The sequence below is a fragment of the Neolamprologus multifasciatus genome, chromosome 7 (assembly GCF_963576455.1).
Source record: "Neolamprologus multifasciatus chromosome 7, fNeoMul1.2, whole genome shotgun sequence".
Classification (NCBI taxonomy): Eukaryota; Metazoa; Chordata; class Actinopteri; order Cichliformes; family Cichlidae; genus Neolamprologus; species Neolamprologus multifasciatus.
Genome location: NC_140445.1, coordinates 37,695,212 through 37,717,233, shown reverse-complemented (window position 1 = coordinate 37,717,233; position 22,022 = coordinate 37,695,212). Strand labels below are relative to the sequence as shown.

At 41.0% G+C, this 22,022-nt stretch overlaps 2 protein-coding genes across 4 annotated transcripts in view; one reads left to right on the top strand and one right to left on the bottom strand.

Moving 5' to 3' along the window:
- Window positions 1-14,332, top strand: part of mbd2 (methyl-CpG binding domain protein 2) — a 36,778-nt gene extending 22,446 nt beyond the window's left edge. For 2 of the 3 annotated variants that reach the window (XM_085166182.1, XM_085166181.1), the window contains one exon: window positions 6,938-14,332. In XM_085166182.1, the coding sequence (XP_085022308.1) occupies window positions 6,938-7,040 (103 nt within the window). In that variant the 3' untranslated portion in view covers window positions 7,041-14,332. Of the gene's footprint in view, window positions 1-11; window positions 5,139-6,937 lie in introns of those variants that run through there. The other variant, XR_014875068.1, reaches the window with a different exon arrangement.
- Window positions 14,333-16,230: 1,898 nt separating this feature from the next.
- On the bottom strand, window positions 16,231-18,410 carry LOC146514753 (lysozyme C-like). Its single transcript, XM_085167218.1, has 4 exons — window positions 18,184-18,410; window positions 16,970-17,128; window positions 16,538-16,616; window positions 16,231-16,442 (listed from the first exon to the last, which is right to left on the bottom strand). Exons 1-4 carry the CDS (start codon window positions 18,311-18,313, stop codon window positions 16,376-16,378), a joined length of 435 nt encoding a protein of 144 aa, XP_085023344.1. The 5' UTR covers window positions 18,314-18,410; the 3' UTR covers window positions 16,231-16,375.
- Window positions 18,411-22,022: the final 3,612 nt, after the last annotated feature.

Sequence of the window (22,022 nt, the reverse complement as noted above, 5' to 3'; positions counted from 1 at the left end):
TTTTTGGTGAGACTTGTTGTGAATGCTGATGAGATTCTCAGCGTCTGATTGAAACTCAGCTATGTAGCAGCGCAGCAGTGTGTCTGTGTGTGATTGATGGGCCGTGGGGTTGTGTGCGTGTGTGTGTGTTTCGGTGGTTAATGTGTGTGTTGTATTACAGTTTGTTTGGTTATTGCCTATGTTTCACTCTGCGGAGCCCGTAAACAAATCCAGATTAAAAAACATTTACTTTCAGAAGTTCACACAGCCATCCATCATCTCGCCCATTTTCCGGCTGCTTATCCAGGTCAAGGTCGCCGTGGCAACAGGACGGCGCAGCAGACCAGAGGCTGTTTTCAGAATGAAAAGGTTTTTGCTGCAGAGTTTCAGACCTCGAAGGGGTTTTACCCACAAAGAAAACTCGAGGAGAACAGACCTGGTTGGTTAAACGTTGGTGTGATTTCTTGAGTCAGTCGGTAAAGCTCAAGTGCAGTTTGTCCTGATTGCGGTGCTAAAGAGCAAATGAGTTAAACAAGTTGATCATGTGGGGTGCAACCTCTGGAGCATAAAAATGAACCTCTCATGTCCACTTGAGGCAGGCTACAGATGTGAGGTGTCAATGTTTACAGCCTGTTTGAGTCTCTGTGTCATATTTCTGCTCTGTACATCAAATGGACTGGTACTTATACAGTGCCTTTCTACTTAGTTTGAGTCCTCGGCATCAGTATCTTGCTGATACCAAGGATGCTTCAACACAAGGACTGCATGAGCGGGAATCATTCCATCAACCTTCCGATTGGTCAACGGCCCCCTCTGCCACCTGAACCACTACTTAAAGTTTGGGATGTTTCCGCTTTGATTGACTGTTGGTTCCTGGTGTTGGAGGCAGGTGTCACCTGAGTTAGTTTGGACTAATGAACATGTTTGAACTGTTGGCGCCTGCTGGCCTTGTAAAACATATTCAAAATACAGACAGTCTTGCTTTATGCTGTTTATCTCAAGATTATGCTTTGAGTATATCTGATCTCGCATTTGACCTCTAAACATTTTCCTGGTGAGTTTATGGACTCAGTCATTCTGGGTCATAAACACATGAGGAGTATATGACCACAACCTATCCGTTATATTAGTTTATATTAGTTTTAAAGCACAAATGTGGCGACAGTGAAAACGTTCAACTCGTGGCTTCAGAGCCGTACTTCAGAGGCCATTGGGTGATGACAGGGCATCTACATTCATGTTTTAAACCATCCACGATCCCTGCAGACTGTTCTTAACTGGATTATTATTGCACTGGTGCAGTCCAACATCACACGTTTCTGCGAGGGAGCTGCAGGTTAAAGACTGGCTAAAGTCCAACCTGACACCATGTTTTCACCTGCACCTCTAGAAAAGTCCAGTACTGCAGTCCATGTGTCTAAACTGTAAATGTCACCTTACTAACCAAAGGTTCCTAGCATTTTCCATTAACGTAGCACTTGACCTTCTAACGGCTCCTCTGGCTCCAGAAAACAAACCAACATGGCGAAGGGCATAAAGCTGGAGTGGAGTTCCCGTGGCCGTATGCATGTTTCCTGTACGGTCTGTGGGAGGATTCAGCAGCTGAAGCATCAGCATCATGGCACTCTTCTGTCCGGCACTCGTGTTATATTGCTTTTGTAAGCGTGTCATGATATGTCTGTTGGGTTTTATCTGTTGTTAATAGAGGCTGCAGTTACGTATATGTGTGTGTGTCTTTGTGTGAGTGTGTGTGCTGATGCTTCCTCTAAAAGCTGACAGATAAGGAGGCTTTTTTTAAAGCACATTTGTTTTCTGTGGAGGGAAAATTGTCCATTAATGCAGATTTATGCAGATTGGCTGGATGGAAGTCGTTTGGGCGAAAAGAGCCACTGAGAGTCGAGGAGTGATTACTAATGGGTTTTTATAGCTGGACCAGAGAGAGGGGGCAGTGGGCAGCTTCTCTCTCTCTCTTTGTGTGCATGTGTGTGTTTCTGCTTTGGAGCTGTTGAAACAACCCTTTTAAATCTTTGTCAAATTCTCACACTGTTTGCTTTGCTTCCTGCTGCTCTGACTCTTATTTGTAGCGTCCTGCTAATTTATTTATGTTGGTTTTCTGGCTGAGTTGGCTTCTGCCATTCTCTATCTTTTATGCGACCCTTTATATTCTGCGCTTACTCAGAAACATGCTACACTAGGTGGCAATAACACATTACAATACTGCTGCCATGAACGATGGGGGCAAACACGTCTAACGGTGCTGTATTCTTTTCTTTGAATGCATCAGTTTTCATTACCAGAAGTGTTGATGTGAGTTATGTTAGTACTGGTACCACACAAAATTCTTTATGTGCAGGAAAAACATTATTGTGTGGTTTAATCTATTGTAATGTGAATGATTTAGGTGGAGATGTATATCTTATATGAATAATCGAAATTGACAAAAAACCTTAAAAAGCCTTAAAAAGTAATTATAGTAAATACAGGTGGGAAGAGGCCCACTTTAGACCCTCTCCTGCATTCTGGCATCTCTGCTACGAAGAGAGAAAGAGGGTGTCTGCTGTTAGTCTGCAGGAAATTTAAAGATGGTGACAAAATAAAGAAGCAGTTTTTGTGCAAACAGATGGGTTTAGGTTTAACTCACTCTTTATTCTACAATCCTTTTAAAGCTAATAAACCTTTGGTCAGTGGTCATAGCTTCTTCCTTCTATGTTTAAGCTCAATGATCAGCTGTTAGCCAAATTTGGCCAAATATTAACAGGTCAGTCTCATTGCATTAGGAGCTATTGTCCATAGCCTGAAAAGACTGAAAAGTGGCGCTGGTTTTTCATGTGGGCTGTGTACTGCTTTTAAGAGTGTAAGAGTTTCTGTGTGAGGTGAAACATTTCTCATTGGCATTTCTGCACTTAGGTAGTTGGCTGGGTCCAACTACCTAAGGGCCTGGGTCCATTTTAGCTACATGCTGGCACGTTTTTAGGCATTAGAAAATGTTACCTTTAAAATGTCATAGATTTGTTTTGGCTTTACAGTTTTTTTCTGTTAAAAACTTTTCCATTTGGGTGTTTTAAAAAAAAGTAAACAGTGGTTGAAACACCTACCAATGATGCAGTCTGTCAACTGCCTTGATTTTGAGTTTTGATGTAGGACCGTAATCAAAGTTTCACATGACTGTGACCATGTATGTTCATCAGCTGTTATATTTATATTTAATTTTTTTTAAAAGTCTTTTAAGCTGAAGTGTAATTTGTCAAATTGTGTTATTAATGTGCGATTATCATCCTCATTTCGACCTTTCAATCCCATTTCTGAGCAAATATGAGCCAAAAAGAGCTTCCTTTTCAGCACCACCTTTCTCCACTCAGAGGTCTTCCACAGAGATAAAGCTGATATCCATCTCCTCGTGTGACTGTGGGAAAGACACGAAGGAAGAGGATTTCTCTAAACATTGAGCTGTTCCTTTAAAATGAGCAGACTGCCGTTTTTATCTGATCGAGACTAAAGATTCACACTGCTGACTGAGGAAAGACTGTGACTGATACAAACACACACCAGCATCTCTCTCTCTCACTCTCTCTCTCTCTCTCTCTCTCTCTGTCTGTCTGTGTGTGTGAATATTAGCTGTGTATCTTGTAATTTCCAGAGGAGCTGATTCAGACTCCTGCAGCATTTTTCAGCTGCTGGTAATTAGTGCATGTTGAGACACAGAGAATTATCTGCTTCAAAGTCATTCATGAGGCTGATAACTGCTGAGTGTGTGTGCCCGTGTGCTGTCAGTTAGCTGAATTGCCTCGATTAAGCAGCAGATTATCAGGATTTTCTAATTATTAGGGAGTAATTAAGAGTGAGCTGAGGATTATCAGACCGAAACATGGAAACAGTGAAGGAAGAAAACATTCACATGCATTAATACTGAAACAGTAAAACAAAGAAACACTAACACAGCACAACAAAGAGTTCATCATTAAGTCTGGATTTGGCAAATACTAGCAAATCTGAAGGATGCACAATGGCACAGGAAGGGTCTAAAAATGAATGTTTAACTGTGGGGTTGTAGGTTCAGTTACAGGTAAAGTGAACCAAAATCAGAATTAAGGAGGCAGTCTGAATGAGTGATTCAACGGACTTGTCATCATGTAATCAATGATTCAAAAGTAGAAACTGGGGATGAAAAAAAGAATAAAAAGATAAATGACAATAAAAAAAACAACAAAATAATGCAGCTTTAATGCAGATGAAATTTTGTATATTCAGTACTACAGCAACACGGATAACAGCTTTAAGGAGGGATTCTAAATGGTATAAAGACAGATTTAAAGCAAGCTAATTTCATCTTGGAATACCCATCGATTCAAAAACTATTTAGATGCTAGTGATTCAGAAAGAAAGATTTAAAAAATGGAAGAAAGGGGAAGGTGAAATAACAAAATTATTAAAAATTTAAAGATGTTGGGATTCAGTATGGTTCAGTAAACGAATAGAAATAAAAATGCCTACTGGACTGCAAAAAGGATAGATTAAGAATGAAAAATGGTGTAATCAAAAAATTAAAAACATAAAATTAGAGATGGGATTGTTTAAAATTTAAAAATGTTAAAAGGAGGAGATTAGATGCAGTAAGAGACTACAGGTTACAGACTCAGCTACAGTTACAGGAGTCAAACTGAGGAGTTAAAACGAGTGCAGTAAGAGAGTACAGTTTGCAAATTCAGTACTACACGTATCAAAAAATAGGTGAGGGGATTATAAATGTCATGACGAGACATTCAAAGTAAGCTAATGAAGGATTCATCAACATATAAACTAGTGTTGAAAAGAAATACAAAGTAGGGATTCAAAACAGCACAATAAAAATACAAATACAGAGGTTGAGTACTTCAGATGGATTGACTCAAAGTGAGATGAAGGAAGGATTCTGAATGGCACAATTAACCTTTTTAAGTAGGCTCGTCATAAAACAGATGATTCAAAATCATTTGAAACCAAAGATTGTAAATTGCACAGTGAAAAGAAAATACCAACCGGAGAAAGAAATTTGATTCAATACAATAGAAACATCTAAAATGGGAAGAAGGTGGGATTCCAAATGGCATATTACGAGTTCAAATAGAGAAAAATGTAATCATCTGTAATCAAATTAATCATTAAATTAAATGGAAATTAAATGGAAAAGTAAGCTTAAATGGAAAAGTGAGACCAGTATAGGGCTGAGAACTGAAAGAACGGGGTGATTCCGTATATAAACAAGGGAGGACTCAAACAGGACTCAATGAATGACAAATTGCATGAAGGAGGGAATCAAATGGCACAATTAAATATTTAAAACAGAAGGTACAGAGGGCGACTACAATGGCAAATAAATAATTCAGGATGGTAATTAACAGGGATGACTAAAGTTAGAGCTCAAAGTGGCAAAGTGAAAGCATCAATAGGGGTTCAAAGCGGCAGGATGATGGATTCAAAAGAGATTTATGATGGAAAATGGAAATGAAATGAAGGAGGAAGGATTTGAAAATGCCACAATGATGGATTAACAATGGCTTAATTAGACATTTGAAAGCTCAAGGATGAGAATAAAAATGGATTTTGTTCTGTATTAGAAAAATGGGGATTCACAATGGCACATTGGGAAAATTGGAAACTTAGTGGTCAGCAGTGTAGTCAAACTTCTTTGTTAGGCTGAGGAAGATGGGGAGGCTGAGGAGGAGGAGCAGGAGTAGAACATATGATGTGTGTGATATCACCTCTTCTCTCCTGATGAGCGAACGCTTCACTCTGATGTTTTATATATAATTAAAATGTTTTCTGTACAGGCAAAAGGGTCCTAGTTGTCCTAATTGTAGCTCCACCCCCCTCGTTATTGTACCAGGGAGGAGGAGGAGAAGGTGGGGAGGGGTTAATGGAGGAGCTAATGATTAACATGGAAGCTCAGTGCATTAATTGGATATTTCAATGTGTACAGAGGCGAATGTTTATTATTCTGCAGGAAGAGGGAGAAACACGGCAGTTAGTTTGTGGGATTTTATTAAGATTAACTTAATGAGTCAATTTGGGGTTTATAGAGAAGGAAGTGGGAGGCGGAGTTTTATTCAGAGGTCTCCACAGAGCCTCACAATCTATTTATTGGGAAGATATCAGTGCTTGCTTGCACTTCATTAATGCCTACACACAAGTTGCAGCTTTTTAAATATTTTTTTAGGACAGTTTTTCTAAATAATCCCTACCAAACTCAAACACTAAATCCAAGATTTAAAATATCTTCACTTTTCCCAAGAGCATTGTCTTGTCGTGCAAAAAGATGGACAAAGGAGGCCTGATTATCATAAAGACTAAAATAGGTTTATCTCATGTAACCACAAGTAAAAATGTAGGTTAAGAAACACACGATCCAAAGGTTTTAATCTCAGGATCAGTGAGTGTGCTGAGCAACACGTTCAACAAAGCTGGGTTTTCTTTGTGATAGCTGACTATACAAACATTAAAGCCCCAGTCACAGAAAAGGGCTAGTACAATGGTGGTAACTTTTTTTTCATGTAATCCAGGCTTCTGGTCTCTGTTCACTCTCACTTAAACATTTAATGAGGCACATCGGTCAGTTCCCTGATTGAGCGTTGCTCACTACAGGTTATAAAACGTGTGATTTAAAAGAAAGATATTAGACATATAACATGACATATAGACTAATGATCTAATCATCTCTATTTCAGGCAGAAAAGCGCCTAACAGAAAGGGCCTGGCCCACTTAAGGTCAAGCCTGCTGTAGGGCTGGGGTAGAGTTAATTTGAACCCAAATGCTTCTTGAATTTATGAAGTGCTAATTTTTTGTTTGTTTTTACAGTTTAATTTAAGCAAATAGGAACTGAACTCGAAGGTTGTTTTACAGAACAGCCCATCTTTTAAAGATCTTTCAAACTCAGACGTGAACTGTCATAGTAACTCCTCTTCTTTCTTTGTGTCTCTCTAGAGTTCCTTTGTTCACCAGCCTCAGGGTTATCACCGCCTTCATCTTAATCCAGACAAAAAACCAAAAACCAGACCTCCCACAGCCCAAACGTCACCCGTTCTGATCCATTGTTTCCGTGGATGATTGCTTCAACCTTCCTGTTGTGGAGCCTTTTTTGCACTTGACATTTCTAAACATCTGGAAACAATTTTTTTTTTCCAGAGTCACAGTAGCAACAGTGGGAGCAACAACCACAGCAATAATGACACAATACCAGCAACAATGCCTCTGACATCAGAGGCTACAGTAGCAATAAGTGGAGCCTGAACCAGCTTGAAGCAACCAAAGCCTTTAATCCTCTCTCTGTGCAAACTTTACAACAAGCATTTCTTTTATTGCAGTTTTTCTTTTTAATATAAAGTAGATAAAAATAATAATAAAAAAACAGAATGTACTTAAGAGCAAGTCCTTCATAAAGACCCAAAGTCAGGTTGCAAACTGCTGGACGGCTTTTGCTAACTCTACTAACTTTCATTTTTTGCTCTTTTATGATTTTGGTTCCTTTGTGGTGTCATATGTCAGCTTCAGGGGTTTTAATGAAATAATGAGAATTTACAATTATATGAAATAGAACAATTACTTATTTAAAGACAGATTTTATACCTTCTGAGAACATATGTGTACATTTTCTGGACTGGACTGGAATAAATAATTATATTCAGAGTCATGTTTGTCTTTTTGTTTTTCTCTGAGCATGGAGGCTGTTTCCCCAAACTGAGGCTGAATAGCTTAGATATCTGGAATTGAAGGGAGCTGAAGAAGGTTTACAGTTAATAACACTGTGCAGACCTCGCCTTCTTGATATGTAGTGGTATTTTCGCCTAGCATCTAAACATTTGTATTGCCTGAATGGTCACACACCTGGTCTCACATGAAAATCTCCTTCTCTGAAAGGATCTGCAAAGAAGGATGGGATAAACCTCTGTAAATCCCACTGTGCAAAGCCAGCAGAGACGTTCCCAAGAAGACTGAAAGCTGTAATTGCCGCCAAAGGGATTTATATCAACTACTGAATTAACAATGTGGAATCTGATTTTTAAAAAAGTTTTATTTCACTTTAGCTGTATGCGGTTTTCAGTGTATACCGACAGCGTAAACCTATACAAGTAGATTTTAGTGCCATACTTCTAATTTCACAGTAAGGAGTTAGCAGATCTGGGGCCTTTATCTCTTGGTGCTTATTGCTGTGGCAGGTAAATCAAGGTACAGCCACCAGGAGTATCCGGGAAATAAATTATGAGGAAAAACCTGGGATGAGAAGTCATTGTTGGAGCTCAAAGAAAAGTTAAGTAATCAGCGGGTAGTTTGTTCTGTCAGACATTTGGCACAAACTGCTCCCAGTCCAGATGTTGGAGTCTGTGTGTGGTTGTATTGGTGTTCGTGGTGTTTGTGTGTTAAAGATGGAGTGAGACAAACCAGTCTGCCAGTTCTGCCCTCATTTGCATCTGCTAATGGCTCCATGATGCCGGTTTCTGATCACTGCAACCACACATTTAAAATCCTGCTTCTGTGCCAGATGCTCCTCTCTCCCTCTGCCTCGTTCAGGGATTCCTGCTTCCATCCTGTAACAGCAGCTTCGTCCGTGCTCCGCATGAGAAAACAGCAGCTGAGGTTTGACTGGAGGCAGGAAGCAGCACCAGTAATGATGATTTCAGGTGATAAATCTGGATTTATGCTCAAACTTTACAACCGTGAGCATGCCACTTTAAAACCATGAGCATTACTGTGCTGCTGCTGTGAAAGCTTCCTACATGTGTAGGAAGCTAGCTGCAGACTTTTGCTTCTATTCAGGCACAAGAACACTTCAGTCAGAGATGCTTACAGCACAGTGAGAGGTTGTGAAAAGTCTCTGTCTTTGAGGGGGCTCTTGAAGAATATGAGAGCATGAAAACTTCATATCATAAATAGAAAAAGCTTAACACATCCTCTTTGGATGTGTTAAGCTTTTTCTGTTTTATGTTTGAGAGGGAAATGCTGTGTGCTGTAAATGTCCGGTCTCATGTTCATACCTACAGCACATCCTAGTAGTATAAATATCTGTTCCATAAAGGTACTCTGGTCTCTGGTGAGAGCCTCAAAATGATTCAAACCATCACTGACCTTTCCAGATATCAAATATGAAATTTTTTAACTCTTTAAAAGTGGAAAATCTTCACTTTGAGTACATGGAATCAATGTAGAGCAAATATTTTTAATGTGGATTTAAAGGAGGTGAAAGTCAGAATACCTCTGATATCCACTGGAAATGTTTGTACTCTATAGTAAATGCTGCTGCTGCTGCATGTCTGGGAACCGTAACCCTTTTACCTTATAACCTGAGAGGCTGGAGGAAGGTTCACACAGTGAAAAAGAAACATGTTTTGGATTTTAGCCATTTGGAAATTTAGACGCGAGTCCAGACTTCTAACTTTTTCCTCTGAAAAAACTCAAAGTTGGTGCAGAGACCAGGGAACTAATGTGATGTTGCACTCACCTTTGTCTTTGTCAGGACTCCGTTAAAACTGTTAAAACACTGAAGTATCTCCAAATGGTTAGAGTCTCCAGTTTGCTGTGCTTTCAAACTTAAACATTCTTTGTTTGTACTTTACCCACCTCAACAGCCAACACCAGATACTTTTCCTGACACAACCATCAAGGGATTTGATCTCCTTCCAAGCTCAAACAAGGGACCTCTTGCTTGTTAGTCACATATGGCAAACATGTAAACCACTACAACCCCTCGCCCTTCAAGAAACAAACAAATAAAGAAATACCCATGCGGGCAAACAATAGATCAGTGTGGGTAAACTGTGGGGCTGTCTGGGCAGGGCAAACCCCCACATATCCCATATCACTTAACCATAATGTGGGCCCACAGGACTAAGCTTATTGTGGGGCCTGTATGGGCTAATCCATGGGGTGTGAATGAGTGGCCCTAAAGTGCCCCAAAGGGCAAAACTGCTACAGGCCCTGTGTGGACACACTCAACTGGGGCACTTGTTGGATAAACGTGGGTTTGCCCCATCTACAGAGCCCCACAGTTCACATGCAGCTACCTACTGTGGGCCTGTGTCGGCATGTTTGGGGTTGGGTGCATTGTATGCCAGGCAGCGGCTACTAAGACTAGCAATACTAGATATAGTATATCTACTAGATATAGTAGAGTTGCCCTTGGTGAGAGGTGGCGGAGGTGGGTATCCTAGTATTCCCTCGGCTTGCTGCCTGTTGGGGTTTTTCCTGGTGGACGAGAGTTTTGTTCCCTGCGCCTTTGGGTTGGGGAACGGGTCCTGACTGTCATCTGCGCTTATGCATTGAGTGGTGGCCCAGAGTACCCAGTCTTCTTGGAGTCCCTGGGTGGGGTGCTTGAGAGTGCTCCACCTGGAGGCTCTGTTTTCCTACTGGGAGACTTCTATGCTTATGTGGGCAACGACAGTGAGACCTGGAGGGGCGTGATCGGGAGGAACGGCCTCCAGGATCTGAAGTCCACAGTGTTTTGTTGTTGGACTTCTGTGCAAACCACAGTTTGTCCATAACAAATACCATGTTTGAACATAAGAGAGTCCATAAGTGCACGTGGCACTAGGACATTCTAGGCCACAGGTCAGTGATCAATTTTCTAATCGTATTGCCAGACCTGCGGCCATATCTTCTGGACACTTGTGTAAAGAGAGCGACTGAGCTGTCAGGATCAGGTAGCGGGGGAAGGTGCAGGACAGACTTGGAAAGTGACTGTGCACTGGGAACGCCTGGCAGAGGCCCTGGTTCACGAGATCTTCAATGCAGACCTTCGGCAGAGCTTTAACACCATTCCGAGGGAGACTGGGGCCATTGAGTCTGAATGGACCATGTTCAGCACCTCCATTGCCAAAGCCGTTGCACTGAGCTGCAGCCGCAAGGTGGTTGGTGCCTGTTGTGGTGATAACCCCTGAACCAAATGGTGGACACCAAAGTTGAAGGGAGCTACCAGGTTGAAGAAGGAGCCCTATCGGGCTTGGTTAGCCTGTGGGACTTCGGAGGCAGCTGATAGGTACCGACAGACCAAGCGGAACGTGGCTCAGGCAGTGGCTGACGGAAAAACCCTGGTGTGGGAGGAGTTTGGAGTTACCTTTGTCATCGATTCTGTTGGTAATTTTTATGGACAGAATTTCTAGGCGTAGCCAGGTGGCAGAAGGCTGTCATTTTGCTTGTCTCAGAATCTCATCTCATCTTTTTGTGGAAGTTGTGGTTCTGTTGGCTTCATCAGGTGATGGCCTCCAGCTTGCACTGGAGCAGTTTACAGCCGAGTGTGAAGCGATAGGAATGAGAATTAGCACTTCCAAATCTGAGGCCATGGTCCTCAGCCGGAAAAGGGTGGAGTGCACACTCCAGGTCAAGAACGAATTCCTGCCCCAAGTGGAGAAGTTCAACTATCTCGGGGTCTTGTTTATGAGTGATGAGAGAAGGGAGCGGGAAATCGACAGATTGATGCTGCGGCTGCAGTGATGCAGACTCTATACTGGTCCATCACGTTGAAGAGAGAGCTGAGTGTATAAGCAAAGCTCTTAATTTATTGGTCAGTCTGCGTCCCTACCCTCACCTGTGGTCATGAGCTGTGGGTAGTGACTGAAAGAACGAGATTGTGGATACAACTGGCGGAAATGGGCTTCCTTCAAAGGGCGAGGAGTTTGGCCAGAAAAGAGCTGCTGCTCCTCCACACCGAAAGGAGCCAGTTGAGGTGGTTCGGGCATCTGATAATGATGCCTCTGGGTGAGGTGTTCCAGGCATGTCCCGATGGGAGGAGACCCCGGAGCAGATCCAGGACATGCTGGAGAGATTATATCTCTCGGCCGGCCTGGGAACGCCTTGTTGTTCTCCCAGACAAGCTGGAGGAAGTTGCCGGGGAGAGAGAGGTCTGGGCTTCCCTGGTTAGGCTGCTGCTCCCACGACCTGGCCCCGGATAAGTGGAAGAAGATGCATGGATGGATGGATGAAAAAAAAAACCATTCTGCACAGTTTGTGGATAAAAGTACTCGATTGTGTCCTGTTTTTAAAATGTCACCCTCCTCCTCTTGCATCTTAATAGTCAGAAGTGTAAGATAAACAGGAGAGAAGTTGCAGCTTTCATGTTGCATATTTCATGAATCTGAACATAAAACTGAATCTATGAGCATGCAGTGGGTTCATCAGAATTTTCAGTCTTTAACCAGCTGTTTCCTCTGGAATTAAAGCAACAAAAAGATAAAATTAATAACAAGCAGAAGAAAAAGGCTCCAGCGCTGAGAGCTGCAGAGCATAATTATCAGGGTATTTGTCACCACGAGCGACCCCTTTCACGTACACAAATTAATTGTTTGTGTTTTTAATGTATGAATATTCATGAGAGCGGCTTTAAGGATATAGGGTTAGGGGTTAGAGAATACATTATATCAATACAAACACAAGCTTGTGTGTGCGTGTTTGTGCAGTCGTTGTTTGTTCTTGTTATTTCTGGATGTCACATCTGATTGTTTCCATCACAACACACACAGCCTAAGTGTACTTTATGGGAAAGCAAATGAGCAGCAGCAGAGTGCATTAAAAAAATTTCAAAAGTCTTTTGGCCTATTATGTTTTTTAATTATCCATCCATTCCAATTCAGTTTAATTCAGTTTTGTTTGCATAGGGCCCAATCACAACACTAGTCTTCTCAAGGTGCCTCCTTCCGCTACAGAGCTTTGACATAAACAACATGATAAATTCAGTGTCATGTGTATTTGTTAGCCAAGCATTTCTGAAATGAGTGAAGCCAATGTGTTTTCAATACATGCTAACTGGCTGTCACATGTTTAAAATACTCTGGGTTTATTCTTCAGCACTGTGAAACTGCTATTGTCTTGTTAGGGATTCATCTTTTCAATGACTTTTACTGTAACTTTAAAAAACTTTTGAAAAGCAGATTGGTTGAAATGGCAAGACTGCATATTGTAAAGACCCTTCATAACACTGCATCCAGTGGCAGTCTCCTAGCCTGTTTGGTGCCCTGGGCGAACAGTCCCTCTGATCCCTTTACCCCTGGTCCTAAAGTGTATATTTATTTTCTTACTCTTCTTATATTTATTGTTTGTTTACTTGCACTGCTGTAACTGGAGCCTCATCGTCTCGTCTCTCTATATAGGGCTTTGGAGTTGACGTCACGCCGTACTGCATTGTGGGATCGCGGCGCCATGTCAGAAGGCAACAAATCAAAACAAACACACTGTGTTGGAAGCGTTACTGCCAAAACCATGCTTAAAATCAGCGCAAAAGACAAAGGGCTGTATCACGACCGATTGTGCCCAGACGCCAAGAGACGGTACTTGGAAAAAACAGCGTGCATCGGTAATGTGGACCCGTATGAAATAATGCAGTGGAGTAGAAACCCAGACAGCCTACCGCCGTTGTCCTATCCCGATATCTTCGCGTACCTTGTCTGTGGAGTCAGCACATAGGGGAAATCATTTTCATAATTATAAATCCCTGGAGGCGCACATCTGATTCACAAACTGTTGGGTACAAGATTTGGCCGTTTTTAAGCCTCCACGTTGTGAGTACGTTGACCATATGACTAAGATACAGCCAGAGGTTGCACATAACATTGACTTCTCCTCAGCAGCTGCCCCAAAATTTGCTCTAGATGAACGATTCACGATTGATGCCAGCTGTGTGTTGCCATGTAAATAGTTTGCATTTCATGTGTATGTACTTGCTAAGTACATGTGAACAGATCTTGAATTTTAAAAAATATATACATACTTTTCTTTCTGTTTCATTGAAACCACTTTACAGAAAGTACAATTATTTACAATGAACTGTACATGCAACACAGCAGTTTTATGAATATTCAACAAGAGCAAGTTTCATTTGTCCCTGGTTTGACCAAGGGGCACATATTCACCAAAACACAGCACACCTTAACAATCTTATCAAGCAGTGCTGTGTCTTCACCCTGACATGATATGAGTAATCAGATTGGCATTGTAGTGTGTAGCATTTTGAACTTGTTACGCAAACTACCTATTACTCGCTCAACATGAATTCTCAGGTGGGCAATTGCTCTCGTTTGGGGATGGCAGAGAACTCGATATCCGCTCGTCTGACCGCTGCAATCCAAGCCTGACGTCTTCGTTTAGTATTATCGGATACATGAAATCCCTCCCATTGCCTCCAGGAGGGGAAACGGGAGGCAACGTTGCCTCCAGGAAGGGAAACGATGAAAAGAGTGCCCATTTTCCAGCTTCTTGCCTTCCCTATCGTGTGATCTACCATTGCAACCGACAACACAGTGCGTACGAACCATAGCTGATGCTTCCGTGTGCTTTGTCTGGCCTACTGTCATGGCGAGAGGGGGCGTGGCCCCCCTCCCGTGACATCACGCTCCAAAGCCCAAAGCTCCAAGCTCCAAAGCTCCAAAGCTGGACTGTATGTAGCAAAGATGAGAATAAAGTTTACTTTGACTTCAGCAGCAAGCAGGCGCACCGAGGGCTCTCGTGCTCACTTTTCACGTATAGAATTTCGAAAAAACATTACAAGTCTGTATCATAATGTCTGGTGTTTTCGTGTTTGTTGTTTTGTTTTTATTTTGTTTTATTTTGCGAGTTGGTTATTAGACGCTGCTCCAGCCAGCCAGAGAATCCCCCGCCGCCCTGCCCTCTCCTCCCTGTGCCGCAAGCAGCAGGCACACCTCACAAACTAGGGCGCCCTTACTCCCAGCAAATGGGCGATAGAAAACTGATCGGTGCCTATGCCATTCCCACTATGCGCTGGCATGACATTGGGGCAGCATGAGTACGAGCAATTTTTTTTTTTTTGCCGATGCCGCCCCGCACCACGATGCCGCCCCGGGCAACTGCCCGTGTCGCCCGTATCAAAAACCGCTACTGACTGCATCTGCAGACTGTAGACGGAAAAGAAGAAAGTATTCCACTATAGGTTTGTGAAATCTGATTTTGAACCATGATATTGAGCAATGTCCATATAATCAAATCCACTAATTGTTTCCCATATGGAAAAGAAATAGAAAAAACTTATCAGATGCATCAGATGTGGCCTACTTCATATAGTGAATCATATAAGGCTTATATGATTTACTCATGAAAGTGCCCACTTTCATATATTGTTTTAGTAAGTATCCAAAACATACAAGTTTCATTTATATGATTTTTCTAGGGATCTTATATCTGTTTTCACTCTTGTATGCTTTTCATACAAGTTTCACACAAGACAGATACAAACTTTACAAGATTTATATATATCTTTTCCATATAGGAACCATCTTTAAATTTACTTTAAAAACTGTTGTTGTTTATTAAAGATTTTAGCTGATAGGTGCTGCTTAAGCACATGCTCTGCTACAGTCCGCCAACCCATCCAGGGTGCAACTGGTTCTCACCCAACAGTGTGTGAAATACTCTCAACAGTTAATCTAACGATTTGTGTTTCTGGACACAAATTTCACAGAATTTCCTAACATGCTTTGTGGCGTTGAACATGACTCTTGTGAGCACCTCTGTCAAAGCAAAGGTTTTTGCACATTGCTGGTCTTTAGCATCCCCAGTAGTAGACATCCCACTAAATTCATTCCAAGGTCAGACAGTGCAAAAAGCCCATTCTCTCTAAAAAGAACATGGCAGCACTACTTAGGCTTGCCAAGCTGCATGTGAACCATCTGTGAGACTTTTGGAACAATGCTCTTTCGACAGATTAGATGTGGAGATGTGTGGCCATATTGCATAATACCACATTTGATGAAAACCAAACACAGCACATTGGCGCAAACACTTAATACAAAGCGTGAATTACGGTGATACAAGAGTAACGATTTGGGGTTGTTTTGCAGCCACAGTACACGGGCAACTTACAGCCATTGAATTAACCATGAACTCCTCTGACCCAGTCTATAACAGAATGACTGAAAAAGAAAAGAATTGACATGTTACACTGCCCAGGATAAAGTCCAGACAGCAACCTGATTCAAAGGCGGGACCTTAAGTGCATAAACGAATACCCACAAACCTCAATAAACTGAAGCAATGTTGTGAAGAAGAGAGGGCCAAAATTTCTCCACAACAATGCGAGAGACTGAGACTCACATAGAGAATGATTAATGATTCAAGCTACTGAAGCTGTACTTAAGTTTTCATAAGGCTAATTTTCCAGTCTGAGTTACTAGCCTAGAATAAGACAACCTAATTGTAAAGAGTTAGGAGAACAATGAAATGCAAAAAACAAAATAAAACATAGTTCTAATCTTCTAATGGTAAGCCACACAAACTGAAAGTCAAGACTTAAACTGAATTTATTGGTTTTAGTAACTAAGTATATTTTACTTCTTTAAAATCAAATATGGAAACAGTTTGAATGTTTTAGAAGATAATGGGGATATTTTATTATGCCGATGGCACCCTCCTGTTTCTATGTGTTGATTAAAGACCGCATCCATCCAAATAGGGTGTGAGATCACGACCTTGACAGTGATTACGCCATCCATACCTGAAACCAGACACACAGTTAATCCTTTCACAAATGACTGTCTATCCAGAAAAAGCAGGACCATCAGTTTTTAGAATCACATCATCCATTCTTACCAGGCTGCGATGCCTTGGGGGTCTGTAACAACACGTTTGGCGCAGTTGATTGCCACGGTGACATCATCACTTAAAAGGTCTGTGATTAAAAAAAGTAAGTACATGATGGCAATTAAGATGTGGTGATTGAGGTAAAACAAGTACAACACAGGAGAAAAGGTATTAATCCATCCACTTCGACACACGTTTTATTGTATAAGCTTGGAAAACAGTGAAGTACAAAGAAAAACTTTAATTTTATCTCTAGTGGGCTGGACCAGTATAACCTTTGCATAATAACTGATAGAAGATGTGATTTTCTCAGTAATAATGCTTTTTATGCAGATCTTTAGGTTCTTTGCTTGGATGAAGTTCTAACAACCCCTCATGCCATGAACCAATCTTAAACCTTGGTATCATTCAGATCACAACAAGACCTGGCTCATCACTGACCCTTGCAATTGATTTGGCATCCATTTCTGAAAGACATGATTTTGTCATTGCACCACCAGCGATTATTAATCTGAAAGATGCCAAAATCAGTGGATCCATCGTTGTTGTGGTGCATCTTCATGGTGTCGTAGCCTGACTCCCATTTGGTCAGGCAAACCCCTGCAGACAAAACAGGAGACATGGACTCCTGAAATCTAAACATCAGGTATTAAAACCAACACTTTCTCATTTATCCACTTTTCTCATCAGAATCACATTTTTATCATATTTGAAGACCAAACTAATAGTGTTCCACTGTGTTTTTTTCTAACTAGGTACACTTTCAGTGCAATGGCAGTTTTTTTGGGATTATTATCATGCTGAAAACTAAAGCCATACCAATCAGAGTTCTTCCACATGGTATTTAATAGCAGATTAAACTCTGCGGACAGTGGTGTTGGAGAGTTCGTCAACATGGATGGAATCATGAATGCAGAAAAGTACCATCAAACATGACAAAGCCTCTACCATGTTTTACGGATGCCCGTTCCAAACCTGTTTCATTTACAGGGGCAGCTCAATCGTTCACGTCTAACGCAACGAATATACCTTTAAACTGTCACTGGTCTAACCTTGCTGCACAAGGAAATAGCTTCTGATTGGATCACTTCCAAGCTTGTCCTGCACTTCTATGCAACTTAATTAGTTCTGCTTAATATCTCCAAGGTTTTTTTTAATCTCATTTTCATTTGTTGACAAAAGTGTCAGTACATTTCATCACAGTTTTTTTTTTGCCTTTTCCCCTGCTTTTCTTTCTAAAAATTGTTTTCTGTATGGCAGCAACCCTTCCACTGAGACCAATTCTGATAGGTCGTCAGGAAATGTTAGATGATACAACTAAGTTCAATTTTATGCCTGTCTAATTGGGTCATTTCTGGCATTTTTGTAAATTCGACCAAAGAAATGGGAACAAATGATGTGTTTTTGCAACAGACTGAACGTAATGTAAAGTAACAAGCTGTAACAAGTATGGTAAAAATGGCCTATATTTGTATAGCCCTTTACTAGTCCCTAAGGACCCCAAAGCGCTTTATACATCCAGTCATCCACCCATTCGCACACACATAGTGTGTGTATCATAACAAGCTGATCGTAAAGTGCCTAACATGGGATTCACATGTGAAGTCATTTAGCTCTTGCGTGTGAGACCAGGCAGTGTGACAGGTCATACTCACAGTCAGCCAGACTGACATCGCGGTAGCCGTCCATTCCACTATCCTTCAACTTGTGGGCCCATTCACAGCGCTGGAAGTGTTTAGCGTTCGCTACAGCCACCAAGAGCAAAAAGAATAGACTTTTCATCATGGTGTCTCTGCTGGTCTAAATTTGTCCAGAGCTGTTGCTGAGTTTTCTGAGTTGTAACTGTCTAGGTTCAGATAAGAGGACCTGAGCATGAGTCACGTAAAAGCAAATAACAAATTCCAGACAGACAAACAAAGCAGATCAATCAGAGTGAGACAAACTGATGTTTGAGGAAGGTTGTTTTTTTTTTTTAAGGAGCAGTTCTAATTAATGGCAGAAACAAAGCATACAAAGCTTTATTATTGATTTTACACCACAGGACCATATGAATCATACCATGAATATAATATAATATAATATTGCACTAAAAAAAAGACTAAAACATAAAATGCTTTTACAATTGAACACAATAATGGATACAACTTGAAGTTGCCACATTTCAGTCCAAATGTAAGTCAAATTTTATTCAAGTTTCCAGATATTTCTCAAAAAATAACAAGCATTTATGTAGTTACCCAGTTATAGCTCAAACAGTGAAAAATAATGTAAAGAATTAAAAAAGAAATCATTAAGTCATCACTGGTGTATGGAAGCCCGTTTAAGGCGCTAGAAAAAAAAGTATCCATAACTCGATTATTATTTTTTGTCTATTTAAGCACAGTATGTTTGCACTAAGTACCGCAGCAATTTCCTAATGTTGTAAACCTGCTCAACATTTGGCAATAAAACCCTTTCTGATTCTGATTCTGATATTTCAACTTATTAACTCGAAATTTTGAGAAAAGTAACTCGAAATTTCGAGTTAGCTCTGCCAATCAGTAATCTATGTGAATGACGTCATTTTCTTGTTAGGAAGGATATGGAGCAGAGGAACACTCACTGAAAACCGCATCACAACAAATTGGAGATTTCGAGAGTACGTTTGCTGATAGTAACACCACGTGATTCAGCTAATAACACAAGGATTTCAGCATTTGTGAAGCCATGTTGAAATTACTCAGCAATTTGTGTTTTCATGACTGGCTGTAATACTGGTAGCATAGCTGTAGCATTTGTAGCTGAGGGCTTCAGCTTCGGGGTAACAAGGAAATGACCATTCCCGTAGATTACTGATTGTCAGCACTAACTCAAAATTTCAAAATTCTTTCTTTTTTAAGTGGTGGTTTTCAGGCTTTCATACTGGTGATAACCCAAAGTGTTTGGAGAAAAGGGAAATAAATTTTTTGAAAAAAAATCAGTTGAAGGATTATTTTCTTTTCTTTGAACTCTGACTCTAAAGACTTGGATAATTTAATACAACATAAATTACATACACAGGGTGGTTAGCACTGTCACCTCATAACAAGAAGGTTCTTGTCAAGGATTGCTGTGTGGCAGGCAGGAGATTGGACCTAAAATGCAGGACTCACAACACATGGGAATAAACTCAAAATACAGCTTTATTTACTGACTCAAGGAAATTATACAAAACTAAACTAGACTGGGAAAATATAAATTAAACATCACAGAGTAGCACACAAGGGAACACACAGCATGAGGAGAACACAACACTGACAAAGAGAAACACAGGGCTTAAATACACTGAGGGATAACAAGGGCAATGAGACACAAAAGGAGAGCACAGCTGGGAGTAATTAGGCAGGATGAGACAAGGGAAGCAAACTAGAAACACTGACATGAGACACAGACTTTCAAAGTAAAACAGGAAACACCGACTGAACTCTAGACATGTAAACTTAACAGAGACTCGGGACACAGAATATAGAGACCTGAAATGTGGGACAGAAAGACAGAGTTAACACAGAGAAACCAAATAACAAAACCTAAGAACTAGAACTCAGGAAGTACTACAGAACTAGGGAGCTAGAAATACTAGGACAGAAACCAAAACACAAACAGTCATAAACCATGATAAAATCAAAAGTAAAAGTACAAAACTCAAAACACTAGGTCACCGACTCATGACCGTGACAGTTCTAGGTTCAGATCCACTCTGTGGCTATTCTTTGTGCAGTTTGCATACTCTCTCTGTGTCTGTGCGGCTTCTCTCTTACCCACAGAGGTGAATGGTTGTCTGTCTCTCTGTATTAGCACTGCAACAGATTGGAGAACTGTCCAGGGTGTACTCTGCCCTTTGGGAGGTGGGATAGACCCCAGCCCCACTGTCACCCTGAACTGGATAAATGTCAAAGATGGATGGATGAAAAATGACATATTTTAATTGATGATGAATTAATGATGACATCGAGGGTTATATTTTAAAAACGATAAATCACACAAACTGAAAATCAAGATTTTAATTCAGTTTATTAGTTTGAGTATCTCAGTGTGTTTCACTCCAGTTAGCTCAAAAACACAGAAACAGCCCAAATGCTTCAGAGGAAGACAGGGGCATTTTATTATGTTGATGACACCCTCCTGTTTATATGTGCTGGTTAAAGACCACATCCAGCCAAATACTTTGTGAGATCATGACCCTCAAAGTTATCACGCCATCCAACCTGGAACCAGACACAAGGATCATCAGTCTGGTGAAGCAGCACCATCACATCACATCAGATGATCATATGATCCATGCTTACCAGGCTCTGATGCCTAGAGGATCCCTAGGCTTGGCACATTTTATTGCCATGTTGACATCTCTCAAAAGCACTTTGTTCAAACAAAGAAAAAAATGAATGAAAAAAATGAGGAATTATGGCGGGGGCGTGGTCTGTGGCTTGCTGCAGAGGAAGGGTGACGCAGTGCATTGAGTTGTGTTTGATGTTGACAGTGAGGAGCAGAGATACAGAAGGGAGCAACGAGCCACCAGGGCAGTGTCTGTGTTCCAGGCTGAACAAGCAAAACCTCAGTGTGTTTGTGTGGGGCAAATAAAAGGGCTGCTGCCCAAATCAAACATCATGTGTGGTGTATGCTTTGGGGAAGAGTTAAGTGTGACAGGAATTTCAAAAGTACAGATGAGAGAACAACAAGTATAAAAATAAGGGAAGATGCTGTAAATGAATCCATATAAACTGCTAATGGTGAGCTGAACTTAATTTGATAACTGTCCATTTACAGGTTGAGCTATATTCCTACCCTTACCTGGACACTGGGGAAATAACAGAGGTCAACATCTGATTTTTATGCAGAAACCAAGATATTTGAGATAAGATAAAATGAATCAAGAACACTAACACACATATTTATGTCCCCAGTACAGGACATGAAGTTTTGGTAAACAGTAGTCATTCTGTAATTAATAATTAGAATGAAGTTACATAGCTTAAGACTGGATTGTGTCATTAACAGAGGTTGTTAAAATTTTACCCAAAAATAAAGCCTGAAGCGTAATCAGTATTAAAAGCATTTTTACTGATATCTGTAGGTCTTAACTTATACTGATCCAATCCACTGGTGAATACAATAGGATTTATCTGGCCGATGAAGTAAAATTAATTTCATTTTTCTGCCATACAGAGTGTCTTAGCCCTCTAATCTTGGCTAGTTGAGCAGTGTTAACCCTGTGAACTCTGTGAAGCCATCACTGGTGATGACACCAATTCTATCTATCCATCCATTCATTCACTTCTGCTTATCCTTTTCAGGGTCGCAGGGGGTGCTGGAGCCTATTCCAGCTGTCATAGGGCGAGAGGCGGGGTACACCCTGGACAGGTCGCCAGTCTGTCACAGGGCTAACACACAGAGACAGACAACCATTCGCGCTTACATTCACTCCCGCACTCACAGCTATGGGCAATTTGGATTAATCGATTAACCTATCCCACAAACT